This window comes from Spinacia oleracea, chromosome 3, assembly GCF_020520425.1.
Source record: "Spinacia oleracea cultivar Varoflay chromosome 3, BTI_SOV_V1, whole genome shotgun sequence".
NCBI lineage: Eukaryota > Viridiplantae > Streptophyta > Magnoliopsida > Caryophyllales > Amaranthaceae > Spinacia > Spinacia oleracea.
The window spans coordinates 155552921-155572198 of NC_079489.1; the positions used below are offsets into that span (position 1 = coordinate 155552921).

Consider the following 19278-nt stretch of genomic DNA (forward strand, 5'->3'; position numbering starts at 1 on the left):
TTTTTAGTAACAGTTTGAAATGAATAATATATATTTTAAATAAAATAAAATATGAAGTATATATTTAACCATTAAACTAGAAAATGAACTTGAACATGGTAAAATTAGGCGAATAGTTTGTAGAGCAAGGCCTTCGAAAATCTCCTCCACTACCAAAAACGTTTCCCGTTGTGTGAAAAATACGGGTATTAAAAAATTGTACGTAAAAAAACAACCATTGATGTGTACTTTTATTGGAAATGTACAAAATTTAATGATTGTTTAATAAAAAAAAGTACAAAAAAATAGATGCGGAGATGATTGGGTGAGAAAAAGCAGGTGTATGTAAGAAAAAACATTCCTATTTTATTTTTTAATTGTTCTTTTGACACAAACTTGTGGGAAAGTGGAAAACGTTTATGGCTTGAAGTAGAAACAAAAAACGTTTCTAAAAACATCCTAATCGAAAAACAGAAAACGTTTTAAGGAACGGAAGGAACACTAACAAGAAAAAGGTGAATACAAAGATTACCTCTTTTCTGCATATAGGTTTGATCAGACAACCAAAATATTTCTTTTCAACCATTAACAATCTGTAAATATATTCCAACTTAACAAGATCAAAAGTTCCAAATCTCGTTCAAAGAGCAACAAACATATTACAGAGTACTAGTATATAATGGTACCACATAAACACAGGTAAGTAAAATCAGCATAATACTACTTTATGATTAAGGTCGGTTTGCTTCCTACCTAAAACATTTTAAGTGAAACCAACACATTATTAGGCATCAGACCAATTTAAGCAGTAGCAGTAGAAATAGCAACATGCTTTGCAACAGTCTGCTGCAACTCCTCCTTCTTTGCTCCCACGACAGTGTCGACAATCTTGCCTTCTCGGAGGAACATGAATGTCGGCATTGCCTCGATTGCCCAATCACTCGCAACTTGCTGTCGAACGCAGAAAAAAACGGACTTTATTGAGCAAAGAAAAAAGGAAAAAGAAAAAAGAAAGGAAATAGAGGTTTTTGATCAAACCTTCAGTTCATCCACATCGACCTTGACAAAAATGACTTGGGGAAGCTTTCTAGCAAGCTCGGCTAAGATGGGTGCAACTAAACGGCAAGGTCCACACCATGAAGCAGTGAAATCAACAACCATCTGTGTAATGTAGAAAACTCATAAATGATACGCACATAGCAATAAAGGGTGGCAATTCGGGTCAATGGGTCATGTTCAGGTTTGGTTCCTAGTTGTGTCAAAAAATATCAGAAATATTATAGAACTTAATATTACTATAAAAAAAATGATAAATGGGTCAAATCGGATTGATTTTTCAGGCCATTCGGGTTTGGTTTAGGTCGGGTTCGGGTTTCTCTCGGTAACTTCAGGTCGGTTTCGAGTCGGGTCAGGGATAGCCAACCCTGCACTAACAGCTAGTTCGGTTTTCCTAAATTCCTATAGAGGCCAGTAAAAAATGAAGATAAGGAAGATATGCAAAGAGGAAACAAACTAAAACCATAGAAAGAGGAATCTGGTAAAAATAGCCAAATAGAACAGAAAAATAGCTGACATGTGAACCCCTTTGAATTGAATTGAAAAATACCTGCACTCGTTTTTCCCTTCCGAGAGAAAGGAAACAAATCATACAGGTGCACATTTCTGAGTCATGAATGCAAAATTATCTACCAAAGAGTAATTACAGCTTCAGATTTTGATCTATTAAGTAGAGGAGTCCAGCCTTTTCAGTCTAATGTAAGTATTTTGATCGGTCAGGATGAAAAATATAACCATTTTTAGTTTGTTTGATTAGCTAATAAGGAAAGAGGAAGGGAAATCCGTGAAATTATAATCTCAAGTTAACTTTCTGTCCAAAGTCAACCAGCACATTTTCCTTGAATCATCTCACTAGAAACTACTATAAGAGAGTGCAAGGAAAACATGTTCATACTTCATTCTGAGTAAGGGGCCTAAGGGCTATTGAGAGTATTGACTTTCACTTCACAAGTTCTACCAAAATTCGATCAATTGAAGTCACATGTACTGATGTACTTTGTCTCACCTAGGTTAGGTAAGTGATTAATTCAGCAACATGTTCCCCTGGTACACGGTCAAACCCAATACTATGGCTTTGTAAAACACGATTGTTGCATCCAATTGGTAGTTTTGATATTGAAATATCTTCAATTGCAACATATATTCTCCGTCCAAATGCAGTTTTTACTCTATGTAATCCTTTTCCATCAATTCGGTTCCCATGTTTTACAGGACAAACTATACACTCCCCTTTCAGTGTAATCAGTCCATAACTCCAAACATAGTGAATCATATGGCATTATATCTATAGTTTATTGCATTAATGACAATGATCTCCGCATCTTCATAGAACACTACAAATGACTTTAACATGTTCCATTAAAGTCTGAAAGATTAAGGTTGACAAACCCCATATAAGAGGATAAATAGAAAAGTATCATAAATGCAAATAACTAGTACTCCGTACCATATAGTGAAAATGTCATAAACAATTTTTGAAGGTGATATAACCAATTACGATGGAGTTATGTAAGGGTTACCAAACTCTTAGGGCATGTTTGGAGAGGGAAGTAATAGGAGAGAAAATCAAGAGAATGAAGAGGGTTGAAGGTGATGAAAGATGAGGGAGCACGGGGAAGTGGTACTATTACTCTCATTCCGTGGTAATTGCATCCCCACCCATTGCTCACTCCTGCTTACAAAAGCAATAGTTCACCCCATCTACAACCACCTTACTTTCCCCTCGTTCATTTTCATTGTCTTGCGGCTTATTAATGACACCTCCAACACATTACCCTAATTCAAGCATGCCCGAAGGGTGAATCATTGTCCCAAAGTGACATAGTCATTTCACATTGTTACCAATGAGTTCAATCAAAAAGAAAAGTATAAGTAACATTATGGTTTACGCCTTCATCCCAATGATAAATTCCTTGTATTAGATAAACAAAGATGTGAACACATCACATATGATTCCTTCATCCCGACTAATGATATTACTCGTATTAGATAAACAAAGATGTGATTCATGTGAACACATTACATAACTCCAAAAAAAGCTCCACCAAATATAATCCAGTAAAAGCAAATACCAATTTTGTTTAATGAAAATAATACTCCATATAATTATTCTAGGTTATCCTAGTTGCTCCAATCATGACAGATTGACAGCCACCCAGCCAGTAAAGACAAACCAATTACAAAAATATTATAAACATCCAAACAATGGTAAGACAAAAATCTCGTGTAATTCCCTTGATTAACAATGACATCTGACTATCTGATTAAAAAGGCAAACCCTAACCTAAACAATTAAAAGTCGATTATAACACAAATTAAAAATTCTCAGATTATAAAATACAAGATCCCAAGTACATAAAAACAAACAAACAAATGCATATCAAAATGTTCAATCAATCAAAACAGCTTTCCATGAAAACGTCCAAAAACTAAACAATAATTCTTCATGATCATAACGAATCAAACAAGATAACAAGCAAATACGACGAAAAATCAAACACAATGGATAATTCCAATAAAATCGGGAAAAACAAAAATGATTCAACAACCAATACGAAGAATCGAACAAGCTAGATAACGAACAAATACGACGAAAAATCAAACACAATTGATAATAATTCTAATTAAATCGGGAAAAACAAAAATGATTCAACAACCAATACGAAGAATCGAACAAGCTAGATAACGAACCAATACGACGAAAAATCAAACACAATTGATAATAATTCTAATTAAAATCGGGAAAAACAAAAACGATTCAACAACATCGAAATGCAAAAACAAAAGTTATAATAATTGACAGAAAAATACCAGCTGTTTGGATTCATTGGCCTTGGCAAGCTGCTCTTCCCATGCCTGAACGGTATGACAGCTGATTACTTGTCCTTCTTCTCCCATTTCTTCTTCTTCTCTCTTCGTTTTCTCTCTCTAGAACAGGATTTTGCAGAGAAAATATTTGTTGGAGCGGTAATGGTAAGCAGGTGATCTGCAAATCCGAAATATAAGGTTCGTGGAATATTTGTCGTATTCGTTTTTGGCAGTATTCTTTCCTGATTTGGTAAAAAAAAGAAATTGTGCGTTAATGGTACGCAAAGACGGCTTCACTGGAGGAGCTAAAGGGCAGTCTGACCAAATTGAAGAGTGAATAGATCTGCAGGTCCCTAAACTTTGCCAAAAGGAGCAGTTAGGTCCTTCAAGTTTCAAAAGGAGCATTTAGGTCCCTGCGTTTGGATGGAATCCGCTGCTTTTTGTTTTCCGTCACTAACGTCCGTTAAAATGCATTTAAATTAAAAGGAAACTAAATAAAAGGCACTAAACGACAAAAAAACAGTTACATTTACCATTTACCAATAATTAAATAAAGGGAAATTCATTTCAGTTAGCTTTTTACAAAAATATAGCCGTTGAGGCTCTCAAAAAACAAAGTATTTAACATTCCATGCACATCAAAACAACAACAAAACACTTAAACAAAAAATTCTTTCTTCTCCATCTTCTACTCTGTGTTTTTTCTCTGTTGCTCCACCATAGCTGACTCTTCTCAACATAAAAAGGTATTTTTCTGCCATTTTTTTGTAAATCTTAAGTTAGCTTATTTTAACAATAATTAAACATATTTAGGAATAAATTATTAAAACGTAATTTATTTGCAGAATGATGAACAGGGCTATCTCTTTGTTCAACAATGGTGATAATGAACACCCTAAGAGGTGCTACTGTGGATTCACAGTATCCATTCAAAAGGCATGGACAAAAGAAAATCCTGGAAGGAGGTTCATTGCTTGTCCAGATTATGATGTTGAAACAAACAGAAGGGGTTGCATCTTTTTTAGATGGATTGATGAACAAGAACCAACAACTTGGCAAACAATTGTCATACTAGGGTTAATGCAAGATAAACAAAGCCTTGCTGCTGAAGTTGATAGTTTTAGGACAAAACTTAGTGAAGCTAACAATTATGCAAGGAAGAGGGAGGCAGACTATGTGATGAGCAAGATGAGAAGACCTATTAGTGTGAAATGTGAAGTGTGGGTTGTAATCCTAGTGGTTCTGTTTTTTTTTATCTGGTTTGTTTTAAGTTAAGTGGGTTAAGTGGGTAGGTAAAATGTAATGATCTGCACTAATGAAATGTAATGAAGACTTTAAATTCAATAAAATCTAACCTCATGGTCTTTTTTCTAATCTTCTAGCCATTGCAAGATCCTGCAATGCTTGGCTTGATATTGTGTGTCCTTGACTTGGTTGAGTCTGTGACAATGGGAAGTCATGTGCAGGGAAGGAGTAGATGGTTTGCTCACCCCCATGATCAGAATAGAAAGTTGCAGGAGGTCTTTGCCTCTGTGGTGTGGGGAAGTGTTGTGATATAGGCTGCATTAATTAAAACAAATTAGGAACAAGTTGGCTTCAGTACAGTAAAGTAACATGTAAGAAAGAATTTGAGTATATTGAATGACTTACAGTAGCTATTCTTTGATACCCATTTGGGTAGGTATAAATACCCACACCCCTATTGTGCATTGGTATAGCTGAACTGGTTCTTGGGTGTTGTTGCTGTGGTGTGGTCTGCTCTGCAGTAGCATGATTGTTGCTGTGTTGTTGTTGCTTAGGGGCATTCTTGCAACCCCTTTTGTTGTGGCCTATCACACCACATAAGCTGCATTTCATAGAACAACCTGTTCTCTTCAGCTTACCAGATGCAGTTACCTCTCCAACACCATATCTCCTCTTTGTTTTAGGTCTTCCATTGACCTTTTTCACCTTTGGAGCCACAACAATGCTATCAGAAGTAGGCCACTCTTGAGGACCATTTAAAGGCTCTAACAAAAATTCATATGCCTTCATGTAGGTCTGTTTGCAGAAATATGCATTGACATATTGTTCTGGGTGGTATACTTTATTCCATATAGCAACAATTGCATGTTTGCATGGAATCCCACTCACCTGCCATGCATTGCAACTGCAAGTATGTTGGTTCAGATCCACCACATACTTAACCTGTGTTGCACCTTCTCTTACTCCATAGCAAAACCTACCATCCCAATATGCATTCCAACCCCTAGCCCAAATTTTGTGTTTCTCTAACTGAATTTGGATCCTAGGACACAACATTATCTCCTTTTTCCCTATGAAATCTCTTTTCTTATGCAGTCTTTCCATCAAACCCTCTCTGATATCTTCCAACATGGTAATAATAGGCTTGTGCCTTGCACTCAAGATGTATGCATTAAACACCTCACTCATGTTGTTGTCTACACTGTCACAACAGGATAATGGAGTGTAGAATGCCCTACACCATTTCTTGTAGTTCCTTTTCAGTAGGTCTTCAGCAGCTTCATGTGAAATACCCCTCATTACTTCAATGTTTTCATTGAAGTGATTTACTGTGTTGCTTTTTGCAATAGTCCAAAATTGTTTTCTGTACTCTAAACCACCTCCAAACACTCCCCTAAAGTTACAGTACACATGCCTTGCACACACCCTACTTTCAGCTTGTGGAAACACATTTGACACAGCAGCAAGTAAACCCTTTTGTTGGTCAGACATGAAAGTGTACCCTGCTCCTTCACTAGTGCCTAAATCAGTAGCTAGAAGTTCTAGAAACCAACTCCATGTGTCAGTGCTCTCAACCTCACAAACAGCCCAAGCCAAAGGGAACATTTGATTGTTTCCATCCCTCCCTACTGCTACTAACAATTGACCCCCAAATGGTCCCTTTAAGAAACATCCATCAAGTGATATGAAAGGTCTGCATCCTGCCAAGAACCCTTTCCTAAGTGCCTCAAAACACAAATACAGTCTGTCAAACACATTTGCATCCAACTTCAACTTCACTGTGTTCCCTGGATTGCTTCTTAGTATCTCAGCTGCATACCTTGGGAGTAATGCATACTGCTCTTTGTATTCACCAACAATGAGTGCTTGACCCCTTCTCCTAGCCCTGGCAGCCTTGTCTTTGCTCACCCTTATACCCTTTTCTAACCAAATGGTTTCCTGAATATCTTGCACTCTCGTGTAAGGGTTAACCTTAAACAGATTCTGGTAGTGTTCTGCAATCCAATGTGAAGTCATCTTCTTAATGATAGGTGTCCTACCACAAGTGTGCTCACTGACAAATGTTTTCACTGTAAATGACCTTCTTCCTCTCTCCCATGAAGCCCAAATTCTCCATTTACAACCTTTATCTTTGTGCTCACACTCTGCACAAACCCTAGTGGAATCATTTTTAGAAAATGGAATGTTTCTTCCTTTATCAATTGAATAATCTATGATTTCTTTCCTAAATGTCTTTGGATTCTCAAACTGTTGCCCAACATAAAAAGTGGCTTCCCTCTCTTCAGTTTCAGTGTTGTTTTGCTTCTGTTTCCCTCTCCCCCTCTTATGGTGTTGTGGTGCAACTAAGTAACCAACATCATCCTCATCTTCTGACTCACTAGGGCTGTCTAAGTCACTGTATCCATCAAAGTCATCCCCCAAATTCAGACCACCTTCTACTTTACTTTCTTCTAGTTTTTTCAGCATTACTAACTCCTCAAAATAAGCCTTTTACCTTCTCATATCATCAGATATCTTAGACCTAGCAGTGGCTAACTCATCATCATCTTCATCTGTACCCTCTGAATCATAATCAATTTCAGGTTGAGGCACATTTTGAGGTTGAATTTGAGGTTCAGGTTGAGGTTCAGGTTGAGTTTCAGTTTGTTTGGGTGGGAGTACTGTAAAAGGTGGTTCCACATAATCAGAATTTAAGTCAACCACATCAGTATTCAACAACTCAAGGAAGCTACCTCTCCCTCCTCCCCCTCCTGCACTCCTGTTTAGGTTAAAGTTGTAGGTGGGTTTGATTTTATGTTCAATGTATATATGAATGCTTTTGTATTCAAAGAGTAAAGCTAAGAAAGGGTCACAAGTACTACTATCAAAACCTAAAAACCTAACCCCATTCTTGAATTCTTTCCTAGGGTCCCAGAAATGTACTTTCTCTATATCATTATAACCTAAACTATCGACTAATTCCTTAACATATTTGCCATCTGCATTCTCATGGATGTAATCAAAGACATCCACCCTCCCCCCACTATAAACCATATCACCTTGCACAACCCATTCACCACCATGATGCACATATATGCAAGGGTTCAAAGTCAAATCATCAACATCATCTGATCAAAGTTAAACAATATCAATTAAAAAAAACAAAACTTTAAGAAATCAAACCAAACCAAAGCTTGAATAACAACACAAGAGATAACAAAAGGAAACATTTCATTCATTCATCATCATGATCATTCCAGTTTCATTTACAAAAGGGTAGGCTTCAACCCTAACATTTCAAACCTCAATCCACTATTGAGGGAGAAGCCTACGGTTAGATATAAACTACTGTCATAGCAGTGACAAATACCAAAAACCAACATTTGTCACATTCACAAAAACCTAATTGCAATGACAGTAGTAATGTAATTGTCCTTGAAAATTAAAAATAAAAAAGCTATAAACAAGCTGGATCAACAAAAGCTTGACAAAAAAGGGACCACCACCAGCGCCACCACCACCCACCCTGCATGGCCTCCACCACCAGGTACTCCTCCTCTTCCTTGAAAAGGAGGGGGAAGCCGTCAAAGTAGACGGTCATGTCCTTGTCCAACCAGGCGTGGAAGTCACGACCATCATTGTCAATGATGTCCATGATGACCCACTCACGCAGCCATGCACGGTAGCATCCTTGAGGGTAGTGGTATGGGAGGCGGTACCGCAGCTTGGCCCACCGACGCCACTGCTTGCACACACTCTGCACAGCAGACTGCCCCTCCCAGTCCATCCTGGGGAAGATCTGGGTGATTAGAATGTCTTGATGATGGCAAAGGGGGTGTGCCTCCCTTAAAGCATGGGCTCCTAAAGTCAAAGTAACGGCCAAAGTCAATAAAACAGTAAGTAAACCCTAATTATTATACGGAATCTAGATTAAAATACTTCTAAATTAAGAAACAATAGTTTAAATAAACACCATTTTCAAGAAAATGCAAGCATCAATTCGAATTAATCAAACTCTGTTTTTTATTTAAGTGAATCAAAAACAGTAAGTGAAACCCTAATTACTACAAAATCTAGTTTAAATTAATTCCAAGTTAGGCAACAATTGTATAATTTAACATATTAAACACCATTTTCAAGAACATGCAAGCATCAATTCGAATTAAATATTGGAAATTAAAAACGGACGAAACCCTAATTCCAACTTCAATTGATAAATTATGCGAAATCAGCCCACGATTGTTTAAATTAACATATAAAACACCACAATCAAGATAATGCATGCACCAATTTTGGGAAAAAGTTACTTAACAAAAAAGCCCTAATTTATCATGGCTCAACTGCAAACATTTATTGAAAAAACCGACAAATTGAATGAAAATACCTTCGTCCCATCTGGATATTCTTGTTCTCTTCCTGGTGAGACCTTCCCACTTAGAATCAGCAGACCTTTTGTTTGATACGCAAGAACCCATTTTTTTGCAGAAAACTCAGGAGTAATAACTTCTAATTCTCTTAAGTGTTTGAGTGAGTAAATGGCAAAAAGACAACTGAGAGTGAAAATGGGGGGGGGGGGGGGGGGACCATATAAATAGGAAGTGAAAAGGGGGGAAATAGGGTTGGGAACAGTAAAAAATTACCGCCAAAACATTATTAGGAAGGAACCAGAAAAAACGAGGGAAGTTGGAAGGGTTTCCACGTGTACACATTGAAAAAGTAAGTTGAAAAGGCTAAGTAATTGGAAAACGCTTATTTTCATCAAAATCATCTGTTTTCAATCATTAATCTACGTGTATATTAATTCTCCTTTTATTTTAATAATTTTTAATATTATTAAATGCATTTTAACGGACGTTAGTGACGGAAAACAAAAAGCAGCGTTTTCCATCCATTTTGAGGGACCTAAATGCTCCTTTTGAAACTTGAGGGACCTAACTGCTCCTTTTGGCAAAGTTTAGGGACCTTCAGTACAGTTTACTCCCAAATTGAATACTCTCAATTATCAAGCCCGACCATTTCATGCACACCGTCACTTTCAGCCTTTCAACAGGAGCTTTGGGCCCAAATCAACGATAGCGGTGGGTCCTCGACATTTATACAGTTCGAAAAATTGAGAATTCTCACCGCCAGCCCACGGCCCGGTGTTACAAAGACAACCTCTTCCACCACTACCAAGAGGGGTACCAATAATGCCCTTACGGTTCGAAACACTAGGTCAATACATGGGGCACCACGAACGCCTTACACCAATGTACATGTCAGGGGAGGAGGTGGTGGGTATTCAGATTCAGGGCCGTTACTGGAATCCACCTCTAGCCCAGCGTCAAATATTCACATATCTAACACCGATTCGATTGGAGGACATCCCCAAGTTAGGAGCTCCACAATTCTGGAAGGATTGGGAGAGTTACCTAATCAAACAGCCATCTAATCCGCAAGGTTTGGTTAAAATTAACTCATCTTTATCTAAACCCGATTTACAAATGAAAATTTGCATGTGGAATGTGAGGGGGGCGAATAGAAACTTATTCTTACCTCATGCAAAGGAAGTTGTTTTTAATCAAAACCCGGATATTTTCATTTTTTTGGAAACCAAGGCTGATGGTTCAAGGGCTAGAGAGACAATGATAAGTTTAAAATTTTCGGATTTTAGGGTGGTTAGACCTGTTGGAACAAGAGGGGGAATTTGGGTGTTTTGGAAAAAAACTGTTGATTTGGTTCTTTTTGATGCTGAAAACACCTATTTTCACTCTCTTTTTCATTTTAAAAATCTGGGAAAAGAGGGCCTTGTCACCGCCATGCATGCACCAAGTTCTTCTGGTGAAAAATTCAACCACTGGAATTCTCTCCAATCCAACTTACCTCCTAAAAATACTCCTTGGCTTGTGGTGCGAGATATGAACGAAATTACCAGCCAATCTGAGAAAAAGGGAGGAAGACCCTTTCGTGTCAATCAAGGAAAGGAGATGGTCAATTTTATGGACGAAGCTGGTTTAGTAGATTTGGGGTTCAGTGGTTGTCCTTTTACTTGGACTAATGCCAGAGATGGGCATTATCTCATTCAGAAAAGGCTGGACCGCGCTTTAGCAAACTCTCCATGGATGGAAGCTTATCCTCATACTAAGGTTCATCACTTACCTCGTACCTTTTCTGATCATTCGCCTATTTTAATTACTTTATCCAATATTACTGCTGCTGGCCCATTTCCTTTTAGATGTAAGGAAGTCTGGTTAACTCACCCAGATTTTACTAATTACTTTATTAGTAATTGGAATTTTCCTCACAACTCTTTTTTACAAGGAAGAAATGAATTTCTTAATACTATCCCTATGTGGAATCATAATATATTCGGGAATTTAAAAAAACAAAAGAAAAACCTACTAGCGAGAATTGATGGAATTCAGATTGCTTTAAGTAAGTATTACTCAGAGTATTTAATCAATTTAGAAAAAAAACTCATACAACAATTAAATGACATTTTAAATAAGGAGCGTTTGATTTGGGCTCAAAAATCTGGCATGAATTGGAGAAAATATGGGGATTTTAATACTAAGTATTTTCATATGATAGCTAATATTAAAAAATCAAGAGGGAAAATTCAAGCTTTAAAAAACAGTAATGATGTATGGATTACTGAACAAAATCAATTGAAAAATATAGCTACTACTTATTTTCAGAATCTGTTTACCACGACTCGTTTGTATGGCAATCTAAATTGTGACATTCAGAGTAATTTGGCCGTTAATGAGGAGGAATTTGACATGTTGAATTCTCCTATTTCTATAGATGAAGTTCGTAACAATCTTTTTGCTATGGATCCTATAAAGGCACCAGGCCCTGATGGGATCCAACCAGTTTTTTTTCAAAAGCATTGGGTACAACTAGGAACTATTATTTTTGATTTTTGCAATGATTGTTTTCTTAATGGTACAATTCCGGAAGAAATTAATCAGTCTTATATTACCCTTATACCTAAAACTTCGTGCCCCGCTACTATTGCGGAATTTAGACCGATAGGATTATGTAATACTATTTACAAGCTTGTCACTAAAATTATTTCATCTAGATTAAAAAATATTTTAGGTCGTATTATAAGCCCGTTCCAATCTAGTTTCATTCATGGTCGGGGTATAGAGGATAACGTTATCCTTGTTAAAGAAATGGCTCATCATTTCCATAAGGTTAAAAAAAGAAATAAGATCATGGCATTGAAATTAGACATCACCAAGGCTTATGATAGTATTGAATGAGATTTTGTTAGAGAAACTCTTCTATTCTTTAACTTCCCTTCAAAATTGATTAGCCTCATTATGTCTTGCATTTCAACTCCGTCCATCTCCATTCCGTGGAATGGAGAAATCTGTAATGCTTTCAAACCATCGAGGGGAATTCGTCAGGGTGATCCTCTTTCCTCTTACATTTTTGTGTTATGTCTTGATAGATTATCTACTATCATTGAGCAAAAGGTTAACTCTCATAGTTGGAGCCCTATTTCTATAACTAGAAAAATTAGAATTTCTCATGTTTTTTACGCAGATGATGTGTTCCTATTCAGTATAGCAAGCAAAGAGTCTCTAATTAATATTATGGATACATTAACTTACTTTGGAGAAAAGTCTGGATTAAAAATTAGCATGAATAAATCAACTCTTATTTTCCCTTCCAATCTTCATCATTCTATCAGAAAGGATATTGCTGGAGATTTTGGTTTCAAAATTTCTTCCTCTTTTGGAAAATATCTAGGAGTGGACATTAGACCTAATAAGTTGAAAATTTCTAATTACCTAGGTCTCTTAGATAAATCAATGGATAGGGTGAGGGGTTGGCAAGCTAAGCTTCTAAATATGGCAGGGAGATGCACCTTAATTAAATATGTGTTAAATTCCTATCCTCTTTATGCTATGCAAACCAATATTCTTCCTGCTTCCATCACCTATGCCTTGGAAAAATGTTGTAGGAAATTTTTATGAAATAAGGTAGAAAGAAGTAGGTACATGTCTAGGCTCTCTTGGGACAAGATTACTAGACCAATCAATGAGGGTGGGCTGGGAATTAGGAAATTGAAAGAATGGAACCTGGCTTTTATGGCCAAATTGGGTTGGGCAGTTTTAACTAACCCAGATAAATTGTGGGTGAAAGTTTTAAAAGAAAAATATCTCAAGCATGCAAACCTGTTCAATTGTGTTCCAAATAACAATCACTCTCCGTTATGGAGAGACATTCTCAAAGGTCGTCCTATTCTTGAACGAGGAATCATTATTGGTATTGGGAATGGTGACACTACCTCTCCTTGGTATCATCATTGGATTGGCACTCAACCATTGTATAAAACTGAAGGAGTTACAATCCCTGATTCTAAGGCTCATTGGTTAGCCATATTATTCAGAATAAAACTTGGCATCTTAATGATATTGAGCATCTCATCCCCTCCCACATCAAATCCTTAATCCTTTCCTATCCTCTTTCTAATAACTGTAAGGATTCAGATTTTATACGATGGATTTATTCTAAGAATGGTTGCTTTAACATCAAGTCAGTGTTAGGTTATGATACATATGACAATTCATAAATCATGCGGAAAAACCATAAAGCCAGGAAAACATATTATTTACACATAATCATTTAGCATAGTTTAGATGCATACTCTTTGTTGCGTGCCTTCCCTAGCTGCGCCCGAACCGAACAAGAACAAGTCTTTAGAACTCCAAGTGTCGTCCCTCCGTAGATAGTCCACAGCACGTCCGGATCCGCCTTAAGATTGACCAACTAGAATCGCCCTTAAGGTTCTAATTATTTTCGGCTAAATGGGCAAGAGATATGGCTGATTTTTCTGCTTAAAAATCCTAGCTTTGAATACTTGAAAACTTATGTATAAACAATGACCCTAGGCCCTTATTTATAGAGGTATGGAAAAGGAATTGGAATCCTATTAGGATACTTATTTATTTAATTAGAATCCTGCTAGGACTCTATTTAAATAAACTTTATCTAATAGGTTTAGGATTTAATCTTTTATTGAATCCCGATAGCTTTAGGATTCGCACACGAGCATCGCACGAGCACCGTACACCCGCGCAGGCCTTGCGGCCCACGCTGAGCGCACAGCGCTCGACCCATGCTTCTGTCCGCGCGCGCCCATGGCTTCGGCTGGGCCTGGCTTGCGCTGGGCCTGGTCGAGGCTTTGGCGTGTGTTGGTGATGCGTGTGGCTTGCTGGGCGATGGCCTGGCTTCGTGCTGGGCCTTCGTCTAGTGAGCCTCGTCCGATGCTAATTCGTACGATACGCTTTCGATTAAATTCCCGATTCCGGAATTTATTTCCGATACGAACAATATTTAATATTTCCGATTCCGGAATTAATTTCCGTTTCGAACAAATATTTAATATTTCCGTTTCCGGAATTATTTTCCGATTCCGATAATATTTCCGTTTCTGACAATATTTCCGTTTCCGGCAATATTTCCGATTCCGGCAATATTTCCATTTCCGATAATATTTTCCGATACGTACCATGTTTCCGTTTCCGGCAACATCTACGACTTGGATAATATTTATATTTCCGATACGATCCATATTTCCGTTTCCGGCAATATCATCGTTTCCGGAGTATTCATTTCTTGCCTGTGACGATCTCAGCTCCCACTGAAACCAAGATCCGTCGATTCCGAATATCCATAGATGGAGTATTTAATGCCATTAAATACTTGATCCGTTTACGTACTATTTGTGTGACCCTACGGGTTCAGTCAAGAGTAAGTTGTGGATTAATATCATTAATTCCACTTGAACTGAAGCGGCCTCTAGCTAGGCATTCAGCTCACTTGATCTCACTGAATTATTAACTTGTTAATGAATACTGAACCGCATTTATTAGACTTAACATTGAATGCATACTTGGACCAAGGGAATTATTTCCTTCAGTCTCCCACTTGTCCTTAGGGACAAGTGTGCATTTCCTAATTCCTTTGTCGCTCGATGCTTGCTCTTGAACATAAGGTAAGAGTTGTCATCCTTATTATGTCCAGAGGTGTTCCTCGGTTTCAGAGTTCAACTGATCAAATAAACAGATAATCATAGCCTTTGATTCATCCGAGCACGGCCATGTATTTCACAGTTTCTAGCTCTCCGAGTGGCCTTGTACAACTTTTAAGCATCTCATCCCGATTTATGGGAGGACAATCCCAATCTTGCGATCTTGAGATTAGACTTCGTTTGATAGGTGATTACCTGAGCGTTGCCTTTATAGCCTCCTTTTACGGTGCGACGGTTGGTCAACGTCAAAGCAACCAGTTCTCAAACAAGTAATCTCAAATCACTCAGGTATTGAGGATTTAGTGTCTAATAATTTTAATGAAATTTACTTATGACAGATTTTCATCTCTTACAGTAAAGTTTCATAGGTCTTGTCCGATACTAGTCTTCCCAAAGTAAGTATCTATGCAAATGATTATGACATTGCCATGTCCACATAGTTCAAGAAACAGAACTACTAGTCATCTTGCATTCTAATCGTCTAACGTTTTGTTATTTGGATGGAACACTACAAGAGGGGGGGGGGGGGGTGAATTGTAATATGGAACTTGCTAGCCAATTTTTGCGGAATTATAAAGAACATAAGCAAGTAGAGAAACAATGCAAGAGAGATTTTACGAGGAAACTTTCCAGGGCCCAACTGGAAAGAAAACCTCGACCCACTAGGGATTTCAACTCAAACTCTTTTCACTATAGGGCAACAACTCAGTTACAATCCTATAAGAAACTTGGCCATTACTTGAGTTCCTCTACGAACTCAAGTTCCCTATAGTTGTTCCCTCAAACAACTACGCTCTCACTGACTTCCCTAGAAGTCTCTCTTTACTCTTAGACTTCACTCAAAGCCTCTCTGCTTCTCTCTCATAGACTTCACTCAAAGCCTACCCAAATACATATCAGGAACTCACTCACGTTCCTGCCCCATACACATCAGGAACTCACTCAAGTTCCAGCCCAAAACTTGATACAAGAATTCACTCAAACCCTTGACCAATTCCCCATTACAAGAGTTCACTCAACCCTTGACCAACTCTCAAAATATTGATGATTGATAATTGATTAGTATCCCTCTAGAATGTAGCACGTGAAAAACCAACGGGGAACATGTCACTCGTAGGAACTGACTAAAAAATGTGGAATGAAAAACATATTCTTCTATAACATTATTCCACAGCCAACCCTTATGGAATGACACAAGTCAGACACTTTGGAATGAAGATATAAGCCTCTATTTATAGCGTGTACAAGACTTAACCATAATCCCACTAATTCCTCCACTAACAGTAAGTTTCCTAACTTCTAGGCACTTACCCATGATCAGTTAGTTGGGGAGAAACTTGGGGAGAAAGCAGTCAAAGTCTTGGGCACAACTTATACCACGTTTACAGTAAAACAGTTAGAGTAAAAATAGGAAATAAAAAGAAAATAAATACTTGGAGAAAAAGCAACGTTTTATCAAAACATAATCCAGGAGATATTTTTCCAAAACTCACTTTTTATTTATTTTCTTATGCAAAAATATTTTACTGAAAACCTTTTCATAAACGTGAAATAAATACATGAGATTTCGTTCGTGCAGGAACTTGTATTACAAGTTCCAACACTCACAAACTCATTATAAGTATTTTAAATTTTGACTCTTTATTTTCCAAAAGCAGGTAAGATAAAAATAAATAAAAGATGAAATTAAAATCAGAATCCTAATTAAAGTTGATTTAATTTAAAACTTATCTTTTATTTAAAACTAAATCTTATCCTAAAATAACTAGTGCATATTATCCAAAACTCTTAACCAAGTAGAGATTTATTAAGAAACAAAACTCTAAATAAATCCCTACAGATTACGATAATAATATGCAACATATTCACCGACTCTTAGATGTTTTTGACTCTAAGTTCCACGAGTTCCTTTTGACACCTTGTTCCATTACCTTTCACGCTACTACATACTTACATGAATCCTAGAAAATAAACTCTTATTTCCTGTCTTCATGTTCCATGCTGCTCCGCATGTTGGTTGTTCCACCTCTGGAACTTCTCGAACCATGTTCCCATCAGGAACTTATTTATGCCTGCTTGATCAGTTTCTCTGATTGTCCAAGTCTACATGCTTTGGCCTTCTCTTGTTCCTGCTCTGGAACTCCTGGTTTTCTTAGCATAGAAACTTAAACATTTATTAGTTAAGTTTGCCTGTCATCATCAAAACCCTGTGGGTCAACAAATTCCCCCTTTTTGGTGATGACAAACCAAGCAAACTTAATAGAGAAAATAAATCCAACATGCATAGAAATCTTAAAACAAAATATTTACAAGAGTTAAAAGAATATATATAGTTGTAACATACTTGAGAAAAGCAGATATTTGAGACTAGGAACTCAAAATATTTTGCCTTCAATGTTTGCCTTTCTTTTCCCCCTTTTGGCATCATCAAAAAGGTTTAGCTAATAGTATTAATTTAATCCCATCACAGCACCATACTAACGAGAATGGTTAGTCAGAATCAGAGACAAAGCAAAATATCTCCCTCAATGTTGTATTGTTTAGACAATCATACTCAAGCGAATAGAATTCAAAGTGAAAAGAAATTATCATAAGCCAATGTTCCTTAGCAACAAGCAGAAAAGAAAGAAATAAGTTCACCCAAAAAAAAAACAGAAAAGCAAAATAAAAATAATGAAAAATTATTTCAAAATACATAAACACCATCAATTTGTATTTTGCAGGGATAGGCAATTTATGAGGTAAAGGTTAGGCATGGCTCATGATTTTAATTAATGTATTTCTTTGTCACTTGTTTCTCTGCATGTCTCCTTCTTTACGGACTTTCAACTGAAGATCCTCGCCATAAAATACACCGTTGTTCCTTTCTTTCTTCTATTCTTCTTTAGCAGTACGTATAAATTCTTTGAAGCTTTTTGATAGTTCCTTGATTCAATTTTTGTAGGAACTTACATTTATGGTGTAAGTTCCCATGTGAATCTTGAAGGAACTACATAATTTTTGAGATAATTCTTTAAGGTATAGACAGCTTCATTTGCATTTCAACTTGGAAACTTGAAATGCTTGTAGGAACTTATGATCCCTTCTCTTTCTATTTTCACATATCTCTCCTTTTATTCCCCTTTTTTTTTTCGATTTCTTTTGTCTCCTTTTTTTCTTTTCATCTCCCTTTTTTTTTTTCTTTTCAAAATGTACATTAACGCTCTATTAATCACCTTCCTCATTAGTTCCCCCTCAGTTGTTGCTGCATCGATTTAGTGACAAAGGAGGAATATTTTGTAGAGGGTTTTTGTATAGTGATGAATTTTTGAGAATGTTTTTGAAGAGAAAAATAAATCAACGTGTGGTATTGATTTGGCTTTTGTGGTTTCTAATAGGTTGATATGGTAAGAGAATATTGGGAAACATTTTTGTGAGGAACAAAACTTAATTGGTGCATAAGTCTTTTAGGATATAGGTGAAAGAGATTTTAAGTGTTTTAGGTGTTTATGATAGATTGAAACATTTAAAAGATAAAATTTTATTTTATTGGGTGTAACTTAACAAAAGATGGAACATCCTTGAGGAAAATTGAGATCGGCAAGGAGTCCTTTCATTAAGAAAATACGAAAAATTGTAAAGGAAAAAGAATAAACGAAGATTGAATCAAAAGAAAAAATATAAAAAATTGCTTGTCGTACTAGTAATAGGAACACACAAAACAACATGGCTTATGACTCTTCTTTTTACCTTTTCATCAGTTAGCACAAGTAATTATGAACCAAAATACGAGAAATTAGGAGAGTCCTTCACAATGTACAATTCTGATCTATGTTCACACACAAGAATTGCGTGGGATTAATTTTACCAAAAGCTAAATACTTACAGTTTTGCCATATTTGGGGAACTTCAAGGAAAATATATCCAACTTGAATATACTGAGTTCCAGTCACATTTTCTCGTGCTTCTGATCAAGAGTTATAGGATGGTAAAATGCGACTTTCGGAGATTTGATTGGAACCTCTCGCTTAGACCTATGGATATGGCAATATTTGGTCTATTAGCGGTTAAATATTGGACAATTTAACAATCATACCTCTGAAGCTTTGTGTATGGCTCACAATCATCCCTTAGGAACCTTCATCTAGTCTTGCTCGTGTTCCTGTGGGAGTGTGATGCGTCTCTGCATTCTTACGCTCATA

The 19278-nt window shown here is 36.8% G+C and overlaps 2 protein-coding genes across 2 annotated transcripts; both read right to left on the minus strand.

Annotated features, from left to right (window-relative positions):
* Positions 1 to 550: 550 nt before the first annotated feature.
* Positions 551 to 4070, minus strand: LOC110798901 (thioredoxin H1). Its single transcript, XM_022004100.2, has 3 exons — positions 3847 to 4070; positions 1018 to 1140; positions 551 to 930 (listed from the first exon to the last, which is right to left on the minus strand). The coding sequence occupies exons 1-3, from the start codon at positions 3931 to 3933 to the stop codon at positions 781 to 783; spliced, it is 360 nt and encodes a 119-aa protein (XP_021859792.1). The 5' UTR covers positions 3934 to 4070; the 3' UTR covers positions 551 to 780.
* A 1369-nt stretch (positions 4071 to 5439) lies between these two features.
* LOC130470199 (uncharacterized) lies at positions 5440 to 6693 on the minus strand. The gene has a single exon (XM_056839840.1). The coding sequence runs from the start codon at positions 6691 to 6693 to the stop codon at positions 5440 to 5442; it is 1254 nt and encodes a 417-aa protein (XP_056695818.1).
* Positions 6694 to 19278: the final 12585 nt, after the last annotated feature.

Excerpts from the sequence above, each read along its gene's own strand:
- LOC110798901 (XM_022004100.2), bottom strand. The coding sequence starts at position 3,933 with ATGGGAGAAGAAGGACAAGTAATCAGCTGTCATACCGTTCAGGCATGG. Across the intron at positions 1,141-3,846 it reads CCAATGAATCCAAACAGCTG|ATGGTTGTTGATTTCACTGC; the intron begins GTATTTTTCTGT and ends TACATTACACAG. Across the intron at positions 931-1,017 it reads TCGATGTGGATGAACTGAAG|CAAGTTGCGAGTGATTGGGC; the intron begins GTTTGATCAAAA and ends TGCGTTCGACAG.
- LOC130470199 (XM_056839840.1), bottom strand. The coding sequence starts at position 6,693 with ATGTTCCCTTTGGCTTGGGCTGTTTGTGAGGTTGAGAGCACTGACACA.